General features: G+C 39.7%; 1 protein-coding gene across 4 annotated transcripts in view; it reads right to left on the bottom strand.

The window, feature by feature from the left end:
- Nucleotides 1-13,053, bottom strand: part of tfdp2 (transcription factor Dp-2) — a 56,124-nt gene that overhangs the window by 27,683 nt on the left and 15,388 nt on the right. For 2 of the 4 annotated variants that reach the window (XM_084418310.1, XM_084418311.1), the window contains 2 exons: nucleotides 12,629-12,702; nucleotides 10,269-10,329 (listed from right to left, as the gene is read on the bottom strand). In XM_084418310.1, coding sequence (XP_084274436.1) covers nucleotides 10,269-10,329; nucleotides 12,629-12,643 — 76 coding nt within the window. In that variant the 5' untranslated portion in view covers nucleotides 12,644-12,702. Of the gene's footprint in view, nucleotides 1-7,124; nucleotides 7,230-7,457; nucleotides 7,591-10,268; nucleotides 10,330-12,628; nucleotides 12,703-13,053 lie in introns of those variants that run through there. The other 2 variants (XM_084418309.1, XM_084418312.1) reach the window with 2 other exon arrangements.

Raw genomic sequence — 13,053 nt, forward strand, 5'->3', positions numbered from 1 at the left:
ACCCTGAACTGTGTGAATGAGACGACATGCCAACAATCCCACACTATGCTTGCCGGCTTCCCACTCAAACTTGGTCAAATCTTCCAAGCGTCTGCATCACAGCGGCCCGTGACGCTCACAGTGTGTCTTTGTCCATCTACAGCTGCAGTCGAGATGTAGCGCTGCGCTTACAATGTGCTCTTGACATTATGCACCAAACACCAATACAAAGCAGTTTTCTTACTCTTCATAAAGGACAACAGCAGATGTGAAATGAAATGTAGTCATGATTGCCTCTCTAAAAGAACGCTACCGAAAGTGACCAATCATAGTGCGTCTCAATCAGGTTCCTGGGGCCGGTTGCACCAACTTAGTTACAACTTAGCCTAGTTTTCACGTAAATGGACACTAAGTTACGACTTACACACTTCTAAATATTTTTGCGTTGCACCATTAAAGTTAGTTGAAGCGTAACTCTAAGTATAAGCTAAATATTTACGGCTCCGATCAGGAGTAGCGGTTTGTAATAAAATATCACACAAACTGAACTGCATCAATAAGCTCTTCTTTTACCGGACAGACTTCAATTCTTTAGACATATATGATAATGCTGACATTTACACTCGCTTACATTTTAAGAGAGAGAACACTATGTGAAAAGATTACTTTGTTAGCGGCTATCTTTAACACGAACCCGTCCTGAACAGCGCGCCGCTGTGAGCATCGGCCCATGTTGTGCATGTCAAATATCAGTCATAATCAATAAACGTAATTTCTTATGTTTTTTGTATCAATATTTATTTATTGATCCTTATTCATTTCATTTCAAATACAGTTTCTGAATGTTATTTACATATAAAAACACTTATGTTTACACACATGTTTACGCAAAACACATATGTCAACACTACAGGTGAATAGGGTAAAATTTTTAGCTAGCAGATATCACCATGAAACTTTCCCAGTTGATTACCTACATTAAGATGAGAAAAAAAATGTATTACAAGTTTTCTGTAATTTAATGTTTAAATATGCAAATTAGGCAATATCTAATTAAATATGCGCTAATTTGCATATATTTAATCTATATTTAATCTATATTTAATCATAATGTGAGTATTGGATAAAGCCAGGTTAAAAATTATTTTTTCATTGTGTTCACATATTAGATGGGAAAAAAATTACAGAGGGATTTATGGATATCTACTTTTGTTATCCTGTAAATCTGAAAATACTGTCAATAGCCTTAAAAAAAATATTTTTGCCATGTTTTTTGGAATAAAATGTTATATAAATCAGGCTAGGAATAATATATTTACAAATCCCTCTGTAAATGTCTTCATAATATAACTAGGTACAAGACTGGAAAGTTTGGTGTATATAGGTGCTACTGAAGTGGAGATTTCGTCCTTGGAGTATGAGAGAAAAGTCATTGAGAAAACGGGCTTTAAAGATTTATCATCAGCCAATGAGATTGCGCATTCAGCCCTTTTACTTTCACGATTGGTAGCTGATAAAAAGGAAATGACCATATTTGGATCCGACAGGATTGTACAGGAGAGAGAGAGCTTCCTAATGGTGCTTCTGATGACAGGCTGCCGGCAGCGATCGCGGAGCAGCATGCTGATTAAGAACGCAAACTTTTGTTGAATTTATGAGAAATCTACAGACACAAACAGACAAAGTGTAATAAAATAAAGACCTAAATGTGTATTTTGGACTTTTTTTCACCACAAGTCTAAAAGAAGACATGTTATTGAAGACAAATATCCCAAAATCTCAAAATTGACCAGTAAAAAAAAAAACGATGTTTTTGCCTGCCGTGTCTCGCCTTAAGGGAACATAGTGAGCATCGATGCTCCCTGGTTTTCACTGGGCATTGTGGAACTTTTTAGGGAGTGAACGTTTCAGGCCCTGTCCCAAACGGAACCCTAAGCCCTGGCGAGTCCACACTTTGGTGACGTAATGCCGCTTTAACTGCTGGGAAGAAGTCTGCTGTGGAGCTCACAGGCACAGCAAAAGTTGGTACATCGCTCTAATATTAACCCTTTGAGGCGTACGATCACACTGGTGTGATTAGAACGGTCAGTGCATCACGTGAACAACTGCTAAATTCAAAAGTGCTTTGGCTGGCGCTGGCGCTGGCACTTTCATGTATTTCAGGAGAAGTGGATGAATTTACGTGTTGTAAATCTGACGAACTAACATGGCGGTGCCCATCGCGCGTTACAGATCAACTAACAGGATCATCATAAAGGTTTTTTTAAACGACGAAACACATTCACTTTCACTTGTATTTCAGGTAGTTGATGACATAGCCAACAAGTTTTATTCAAAAAATATTTTTAATAAAAAGGAAAAAAAGAAATAAGCAATACACGTGTCATACAGCGCTATTGTGGCTGCGATGTGTCACAGGACAAGCATGACGTGTTGCCATGGAAATAATAAGGTGATGCGTTCTAAAAATAATCGTGGGGGTCAGACATAAAATTGTAAACGTACGTGATTTGTATAGGCTACTTATATTTAAATTACACAAAGAAGTTCATAACACATTTTTAAGGCCAAATATGCGTTTCTACTCTTTTTTTTATTTTATTTTATAAGCATTTAAATGGTGGCTGTCATTAAAAAATTACATATTTATTCAAACATACATTAAATATTGAAGAACAAGTTAAGTAAAAAATACAATGAATATGCAATATGATGCATTATATTTAGCAAAATGCTCTATTTTTGTAGCTGACTAATGAGCTTTTGGACATTGAATGGCTTTTCTGAGGTTAATGTAACGTGATCCAGATTTTGGTAAGTTGAACTGTCTCTTTCAGCATTCCTTCTGATGTTCATTCCTCTATATTTTGTGCTGTAACTTAGTTAAGTGAAAGAGATGATCAGTTCGACTGCGCTTCGCTAAAACTGAGACGCTACGACGATTTGTTGCGGCAAAACGGTAGCCTAGAAATCTAGACGAACCCTAGCGGCAGCAACATTTATTTTGCAGCCAGTGTGGTCTAGCAACTCTTCGTTGACTTTCGAGCTGGAAAAAACAAACTCTAGTCAGGCCAATCACATCGTGTATAGAGTAGGCGGGGCGGGCTTAACATAATGACGACAGAGTTGCGACGGTTCCCTGCTACTTGAAAACAAAGAATGGCGGCGGCTGCTGGCGAACAATCTTTCGAATCGGCTTTGGCCGCGACTCTGGAGGACTTGGAGTTAAGCTTTTCTTTGAGAAAAGAACAAAGAACAGCACTTAAGTCATCTTCAAGGAAGATGTGTTCGTAGTTTTGCCGACCAGATACAACAAAAGTTTAATCTATCAACTAGCTCCGCTGGTGGGACAACGCTCTGATTGGTTGTAGCGCTATCCTATTGCATGCAGAGGGAATATGAAAGACAGCCGTTTATCCCGCCCCTCGGATTGAGCCGTGCCAATGGTGAGTTGCCAGACCTAACATCTTGATGTAGGTCTGGCTTGCCAAGCTAGCAAAACGGTATTTACTGTTTAAATTTTGTAAATAAAATTTGAAAGAATTTGAAAGCCGAGACTTTGTTTCATATCAAAAGTAAGAAAGCACAAAGCTTTTTGCGATTTATTGGATGGGAGGCACAGTAAAAAAAAAAAAAAAAAAAAAAAGGTTCATTCATCAACTGAAAACAGCATAGATTAAAAGGTTAACTCTTGGGATTTAAGAGATATTGGTTCTTCAAAATGAGAATCGATTAAAACAGAGAAGTCGATATTTTTAACCCAGCCCTACTATTTATTTTACTTATTAGAAGTCAGTGTTTAAACTAAACATGTTTATAAGTGTTCAAATAACTTCTGTTTCGGTCTGAATAATTGACACACAATGTCAAAACAGACATATGAGCTATAACTTCAAAACTTATGAATAACTTCTATAACTTCTAATAACAACCTCTCAAATTTCATTCAAGACAAACAAGAACGAATGCTGTTTGGTTTCATTGACATAAAACTTGTGTGACATACAAATATACACAAACACAAATTAAATTGCAATTATGCAATCTAAATTTTTACATGGTGTTTGAACATAAATGTGTGTCCGCAGTGCGTGTAAACAACCACCCTATAATTGTAAAAATCCACCCACTAATTTTATAATCGCCATAAATCAGAAATGGTGCACCAAAAGGAGCTGTCCCAGTGTTCTGCCTAAAGTGACGTCACATTAGATCAAGCCCCACCCATGACTGGTGACGATCCCTGCCCTATAAACAGAGTGAGCCGCACACAGTCCGCCATGTTCATCTCCTCGCTAGACTAGCTAATTATATAATGTCTACGCTACATAAAGATTATAACTGGCTGTAATAATGAACACAGGAGTCTTCATAAACTCCCAGCATCTGAGCCACTGGGGACGCAGTGGATTCATTTCATTTATGAAGTGAATGTGCCCAAGAAATTTGTATATGTTTGTGCAAATCATTTTACACCGGACTGCTTTCCAAACGAGGGTCAGTACAACGCAGGATTTGCACAAAAGGTGATTCGCAGAGATGTTCGTAATCCAATTTCATACCCAGAACAGGCAAGTATTGCACTTTACATTTAGTGAATGTGTGAAAATTGCCCTTTCTGAATGTGCTTGTACGGCTTATGTAGGTAAAGTTACCAAATTGTCTCTGACAAATTCTAAAAAGGACTTCTTGAGTCTCTCCATCAGTGTCTGACTCCGGTTTGAGCACGTAAGGGCTGAACACCAGGGCCCGTATTCATAAAGAATCTTAATGCAAAGAGTAGCTCCTAGTGACAAAATTCTAAGAAAATTCTTAGAAATGTGGGCGTTTACTCTTAAAATTAAAGAAAAAGTCCTAGTAAAGAAAAAAGTAATTCAGAAAGCATCTTAACCCTTAAAAGAGGTCTTAAGGTCAAAATTGTTAGGAGCACGGACGAGGACTTTTAAGAGGCTTAAGAGTTTCTTTAGCAGAGGAGAAAATGGCAGAAAGACGAAGTGGGAGAAGAAATGTGTTGCAGACGATGGATAACAGTGAGTTAATAAGACGCTATAGATTAGATCGTGCAGGGATTATGTTTGTGACTGATCTTTTTAGAGACACGCTAACATCTCCGACACAGCGCAGAAATGCCATAGCGCCTGAAATGAAAGTAATCGCTACATTACGATATTTGGCCACTGGGAAAATTCCATGTTTGATACATTAAAACCAACATTCAAACCACCGCTTAAATAGACATGCCAGCAATCAGTGTAACTGGAAAGAGTGGAACAATTTTTATCATTATAAGCAATCAAATACCTTATAGGAAATTAACAGCATGGTAAATAAAAAAAGGATTTATATACACATAATGTGTGTGTGTGTGTGTGTGTGAGAGAACGATCAAATAGGAAAAATTACGCATGTAAGTTCAAAGTGGAGGCTTAGAATAGACCCTATACTTAAAATCACTTTTTTTTTTTTTCTTCTTGGACAACCAACCAATCACAGTCTTCAAAAGATTGTGTCATACATAGCAACGGGGTCAACCCCGCCTCCTCACTAAGATAAAAGTTTTTGTATTTTCCTTACTCAGAGTTGCTCTCAGATCGGTCCCGAATCGCTCTTAAGCTAAGACTCCTACATAAAAGTTTTTAAGCTAAATTAAGAGTTTTCTCAGAGGATTCTTAGATTTTTTATGAATACGGGCCCAGGTATTGACGATTTCCGACATGTTGGCTGCGTGAGGTTATTCGGTTCTGTCGCATCCGAAGCACGAGCTGTAAAGGCACAGCCCTCCTCTGGAAAGCAGGTGGGGAAGCAGCAGCTCATTTTAATTTAAAAGACACACACACGAAAACAGCATGTTTTTGCTCCAACCCAAACAGGGCCATTTACGGCATGCAATAATATATGACCTGTGAGGTATTTTGAGCTGGACTTCTTTGATTACTTCCTGTGAGCGACAGTTTGCTGGAGGGAAATGCCGTGAAAGTGCACACGTCAACAGAAAAGTGATGTTGTTGCGAGAGGGCTGACAAATAAAAATTTAATATATATATATATATATATATTTATCAATTTTGATTTCATGGTGACTTTAAAAGCTGCACAACAGCAAAATATTTTTCAATGAACAACAACTTAAATATCACTCTCTCAGAGGTGTAAAGTCCAGCGGTCAGAAAGTAAAACTCCTGCCATATGTTTATTCCTGGCTGAAAAACTGTGCCAATTAGCAAATCCAGGTGATTGGAACAAAATACCGAGGAGGACTTTTACTTCCTGACCCTGGACTTCAAACCTCTGCATTGTCTTCCTGGAATCTACTCTATTGTATGTAAAATAGTGGCTCAGCGATTTAGCTTGTGTTCGTTGGAAGTAAGTCATGGAGATTTCAAAGGACATGAGGGGTGAGTAAATGATTGTGAGAATTGTCATTTTTGATTAGCCATAAATGCAAATAAAAACAGTTTCAGTGTTTCATGTTGAAAGGCAAGAAAGTGTCAGAGTGGTTTGAATGAATCTTTACAATGTGCTCCAGATGGCGAGCGTACAGCAGCAGGACTGGCTGCGGTCTGAAGGGGTTTTGTGCAAGGCCTCAGCGCAGGAATGCGTCAGTGCCACATGCTCTTTACAGCAACAATGAGCAAAGCCACATTAGAATACAGCTGAGCAGCAGCCCAGCACACACACACACACACACACACACACAAATATTGAGCCGACTCTGTGTTATATTACAAAGCACATGCACAAAGTGCTCAGCGTTTTACACATGCACAAATGTATGATATATGCAAGCGTATAATGGAAGACATCAAAATGAAAACACTTCTACACATGACCAAAGACAACAGGAGGAAAACACACAGTTACTTCCTGGGGCTGCCCAAACAAACTACATAACTCCAGCAGCACACGCTCAACGCGACTGAAAACCACATCAGTGCCTGAGCAACATCAGAGAGGCTCTCGCCGCACACAAACACAGCCAGCCAGTGCTGCCACTCCAAACACACTGGCAACAACATTAGAGAGAGAGAGAATAACCTCTTTCTTTAAAATGAAGAATCATTCATAATACAAAAGTTCTAAAATGATACAAAATGTGTATTAATAACCTATTATAACCTTTCCCTTCAAATTCTCCAGTTATTTACCTGTTTGTTTATGAAGCGGCACGACAAGCACTTCCATACTTCACCTTTAACTATTCGTTTCCTAATAAAAGCTCAAGTTCTAGTCCCACACACAGACTGGGACGCCCGCTTCACCCCTCCTCCCACTGAACGCAGATCTGTGGAGGAACTTCCACAGTGACCCAGAGAGAGAGAGAGAGAGAGTGTGTGTGTGTGTGTGTGTATGTTCCTCACAGCGTGCCGTCCCAACACACGTGCAGCCTTCCCAGCTGCTCCGACACAATCCCTGAATGCACAAAGAGCGAGAATGAAGAAAAAAAAAAGAAAAGAAAAAGTAGGGGCTGCAGGATTTACCTGAAGAGGAGTGGAGAGCATGTTTCGAAGGCAGGCTGGGACCTGGTGTTCCTCTCTCTCTCTCTCTCTCTCTCTCTCTCTCTCTCTCTCTCTCGCTCAGTGTCCCTTTTGTTACCATTCAGTGGAAACTTGAGAGGCTCACAGGCATTGCCGAGCGAGCGCAGAGGGAGTCCATCCACACACACTTGGACTTTCACCCATGCCGAGTGGGAAACGCGCGCATTCAATGAGAGCGTGTGTGTGTGTGCCATAGGACTTCCTCCATCCGTACACACACACACACACACACGGCGGCTCCTGCAGGCCACTCACGGGCGATGGGCGCTCGCTTGCTCTGGCCTGAACTGATCTGAGAGCAGTGGGAAGCCCCGGAGAGCATGAGAACTGAATGGATGTTGCGGCCTGAACACATGCTCTCCCGGCGTAGGACCGGCCCGAGCTGGTAGGCTTCACTGCAGGGCTCGGGGAAAACTAACAGTTGGATGAGTGCCAATGACAATTAAAAAGTATTCAATCACATACTGACTAACCAAACAAATTGTTGTCTTCACTCGCTCCAACGAAAACAGTAGCCGCTTTAAACATGATCAGTTTTATTAATGAGCTGCTTAAGGCACTATCGTTAATCATTCACGCCACAGAAACGACTAACGTGGGCACATAACTGTGAATGTTTTCTAGTTTGTTTGAATAAATATCTCAGATGCCATCATTGGAGCTTAGCATGCGTTTAATCCTGACCGTTCCTTTAAAACCATAGTTGAGAACAGCACAAAGTATCGGCACCTTTTTTATTTTATTTTATTCGAGTCTTATTCATAAACTCTTGATTTGAGTTGATTCTGATTAAAAGGTGTAGTTTGTTGTAAATTAAAATAAATAAATCAGTCACATGAGATGAAGAGGTTTCATATATTATAAAGGGGTTTTATTATGTACTGTAAGGTGAAGGTCGCCACCTTAATGTATTTCGCTAATCGCTACGTAAAAATGGCGAGAGCCACCATGTTTCACTAAACATCGGAGAGGATCCTCACGCTCATCGGCTGCTGTTGTAGTAGAGACTCTAGTAGTGAGATGGAGGAGTGAAAATTAGACAGTGAAACACTTTTTCAAGGTTTATTTCTGGTGTTTTTGCCTTTATTTAGATAGTAAAGTTAGAGAGAGGGCAGGAAGTGAAGTGGGAGAGAGAGGGGGGGGGGGGATGGGATCAGAAAAAGACCACAAGGTCAATTGCATTGCATGTCGGAGCGCTGCCCATGAGGCTATCGGTTCCAACTGAAACACACGTATTATCGCGCTTTACCAGCGGAAACAACGGGAGAATCAGTACCTGTGCGGCTGAAGATGCAGAAAAGACCAAAAACAAGCGTAAACATCAGTATCCATGTTAGTAGATGGCAGTGCAGTGTCTCACACCACTGTGCTATCCGTGCGTAAAGGTGCAATAAGTGATTCTCTACAGAATTTTTTTTTATTATGCTGGTTGAAAGTCCTGATAGCAAGCAGTCTTAATGTATTTTTATAAATATATATAGTCTGTGTGGAAGGCGTAGGACCATAAAATGTTCATTCAATCATTGCATTCAGTCCGAATGAAATGATAGCATGTGTTCCCCGTCAGTAATGTGTGTTCACGCAGACATTATACGTCATCAGCGCGTTCACGAACCGACAACAAGTGGCACTGGCAAAGGATCATCGGAGCCAAGCAGACTCTCATCGTGAAACCCTGTCATGCAATAGTATTATTACACACTGACACGGTTTTGCTAGCTACACCGCCGAAATCTTGCAGCATCTAATTCGTTTTTAAAAAGTTGTTTGCGTTGGTTTTTGTAGTACTGTTACTCACTATACTGTAAAGTTTTCTCACCGGTGAATGACACATGATGTGTAATCCAATAACATTGTCTCTGGTCGTCTCGCTTCTGGTCAGTGAGAGTTTTGGAGGAGGCGTGGCTTTGGACGGCGATTTGCAGGGAAGGTGGGATTGAATGCTAGCAGGCTAAAGTTAGCATTTCCCAGACCACCTACTGCACCTTTAAAATTCACAAACTCGATGATGCTAATGGAAGCCAGAAAACTACTTCATGCATCTTTAATATTTATTCACTTGGGAATAATGCTGTTATGTTTTTTGGTTTTTCAACAAAAAATAGACCATAATAGGTCTTCCATTATGATAAATGACAAAGTTGAGAAATGTTTAACTTTATGCAAATGAAGACTGACTTTCAGAGCAACAACCAATAGGAGTGAAGATTGTGTCTGGAGCTCAAACATTAAAAAAAAATGTAGGCAAGACTGGACAGATCATTTTTGGAGCAATTTCACTATTCGATATGCTTTTTCTATCAGAGTGACGACTGCCGGAGAGACACATTTTCTACGCATTCATTGGAAAGGCACAGGTTAAAAGATGAATCTCAGGATTTTAGGAATTGATTTTGGATTGTTTAATTGAATATTAAAATTATTTTATAACCTACGACACCATACCAGTCTCAACCAGTTACTTAACATCTAAGTATGCATGCAATTAGACTATTACTAATTATTTCTTGAGCGTTTATTGTTGCATGCCCAAACACTTCCTTTTCACTTTGAACACAACCATTTCAAGACAACGGTAGTACATAAAACTTTTACTGCCTGCTAGTAATTGCCTGCAAATTCTTTTACTGCCAAATTGAAAAATGAAAATGCAAGGGACAGGTTTATTGCACTCTGAATGAGCCTGTGCTTGAAGAACCAACCTTATATATTTATTAATGTGATCATATAAGAGAGTATCAGAGTTACTTTTACCTTTGGACAGGTTGTGGTTCAGAAAGGCCTTGAGATCTCCACACAGAGCTGTTGCGCCAACCTAAAAGGAGAAGAAATTAAGGAAGAGTTCAAAAGAAAAAAATATTAGTTTGCAATAATTTTTAAAAGGTTTTTGTTGATGTTATTTATTTATTTATTTATTTATTATTTTATTAAATCTCAAAATAAGGAAGGAAGGAAGGAAGGAAGGAAGGAAGGAAGGAAGCTAAAAAAAGGGTAGTCAAGTCAAACTTAAATATGTTTAAATGTCATCAAGGAAGGAAGGAAGGAAGGAAGGAAGGAAGGAAGGAAGGAAGGAAGGAAGGAAGGAAGGAAGGAAGGAAGGAAGGAAGGAAGGAAGGAAGGGAGGAAGGGAGGAAGGAAGGAAGGAAGGAAGGGAGGAAGGGAGGAAGGAAGGAAGGAAGGAAGGAAGGAAGGAAGGAAGGAAGGGAGGAAGGAAGGAAGGAAGGAAGGAAGGGAGGAAGGAAGGAAGGAAGGAAGGAAGGGAGGAAGGGAGGAAGGAAGGAAGGAAGGAAGGAAGGAAGGAAGGAAGGAAGGAAGGAAGGAAGGAAGGAAGGAAGCTAAAAAAAGGGTAGTCAAGTCAAACTTAAATATGTTTAAATGTCATCAAGGAAGGAAGGAAGGAAGGAAGGAAGGAAGGAAGGAAGGAAGGAAGGAAGGAAGGAAGGAAGGAAGGAAGGAAGGAAGGAAGGAAGGAAGGAAGGAAGGAAGGGAGGGAGGGAGGGAGGGAGGGAGGGAGGAAGGAAGGAAGGAAGGAAGGAAGGAAGGAAGGAAGGAAGGAAGGAAGGAAGGAAGGAAGAATGGCTCCAAAAATGGATAGTTAGTTCAAATATGAAATCATTTCATAAGATAGCAAAATATCAAACAAAGTACTTCCTTATTTTAAGCACAAACAAGAGATACTAGGATTGATCTAAATCATACATTGTCATTTCACAAATATGTTTCTTCTGATACTGAATCAATACTTTGATCCTTGTATTTTCTTTATTATTTATTATTACCATTTACATATACATCTGTGCGTATCTTTTCCAAAGGTCAATTTCACTTTCAAAAGTTAAACAATCAAGCTTTTATTTTGACAGGTAGTCAGAAAATAAAAGTATGTCGGCACAATTTGACAATCGATAAGCCATATCGTGTTATCCATTTTACTTTTATATATATATATATATATATGAAGAGTTCAGATGCAAAAGCCTCTAAGTGCCATCTGAAATTTTCTTCTAGAATGATCATTTTTATCAAGCTCGGTTATTTAAGTTCAGTAATTTCACTTAAATGGCAATTAATAGGTCATTTTCTGATAAAAATCATCCTAGAAGAAAATTTGAGATGGCACTTAGAGGCTTTTGCATCTGAACTCTTCATATATATATATAGTGCAGCCTTAATTTACACTGACACAGATTACAATGTGATAAACTGATGTGTTTTAATAAACATGTTTAAATTACAAACTGGCAACCAAACTGACCAAATTATAAATAAAAACCAAACCATTTTGTAATTATTTTGAATAAAACGCATGTATGTTTTCATGGCTTGCTGTGCGGCATCAGATTATTGTGCGGGAAAGCCAGCAGACTACAGTAGGACAGAGGTCTGTTTCTGAAGCGATAGCATGATATCTCACAGCAGCAGAGCGGCCGAGTCTGTGCTAGGCCACGACTAGAGAGGGAGCAGCAACACCTACAAGCTTCAACTGGCTAAAACTAAAATATAGAAGCGAATGTCATTTTAGCGAAGCGATTTCCTTACCATGCACAGCCGGAGAGCTACATTACACCAGTAGCGTTAGCCACTGAAAGACTGTGATAATCTATAGAATTAAAGGCTTGAAACGGACGAGTAAACAGATGTCGGTCGAGTTTACAGAGACATCTATTCACAGGGGTCGGAGGTCGTGGAACATGTCACCATGATTTAATCAACATGACATCATAGAAGGACATTCGAACTAAATGAGAAATGTCAGGCATGGGTTCTCAGTCTATTGTTATACAGGGCATTATAGTTTTATACACTTCAGAATATCCATAATCATCAATGCTTTGCTAAGACAACTTAAAGACCTGATAAACTGTTATAATATCATTACATTTAGTTTAACAGAAGTGGTTTCTCTCATCATAGCATTGTGAAGTGACAAAATGATGTGTGTTAGTATTGCATCCGCAACATAAGAGCAGAATCCAACACCAGATGACCTCGAAAGCCTTTCAGAAGATCTCTTCTGCTTTTGTTTTGACAACAGCAGAAACAAAGTGGTTAACATGTTGACACTGAAACCGTGAATTATATAACCTGATGTTCACACACACGTCAGAACTCACCGTGTTGGCCATCATAGTAGAGATGACAGGGCTGTTTCTGTTCAGATCCCCTCACGCTCACAGCTGCACAGCCCCTGTAGACACACACACACATTACAGTCATCAGGTATGTGTGCACTGACACACACACTCAGCCTGTCCTCATGAATGATCTCGATGATGATGATGGAGGTAACACTGATGACCAGAGATGACAAAAGGGACAGTGAGAGGAGAAGACAAAAAGGATGGAGGAGGATCCGATCAGGACCCCCACGGCACGTTACCTTCTAACTTTCTCCCCCACCGGAAAGTGTGTGTGTGTGTGTGTGTGTGTGTATGTGTGTGAGAGAGGGGGGGTCATTCCCTTTCTATTCTTCTACTCTCATCTATCCATCCATCCATCTATCTGCAGAACAATAATCACAGGGACAGAGTAAACCGAG

The sequence above is a fragment of the Rutilus rutilus genome, assembly GCF_951802725.1.
Source record: "Rutilus rutilus genome assembly, chromosome: 9".
In the NCBI taxonomy this organism is placed as follows: domain Eukaryota; kingdom Metazoa; phylum Chordata; class Actinopteri; order Cypriniformes; family Leuciscidae; genus Rutilus; species Rutilus rutilus.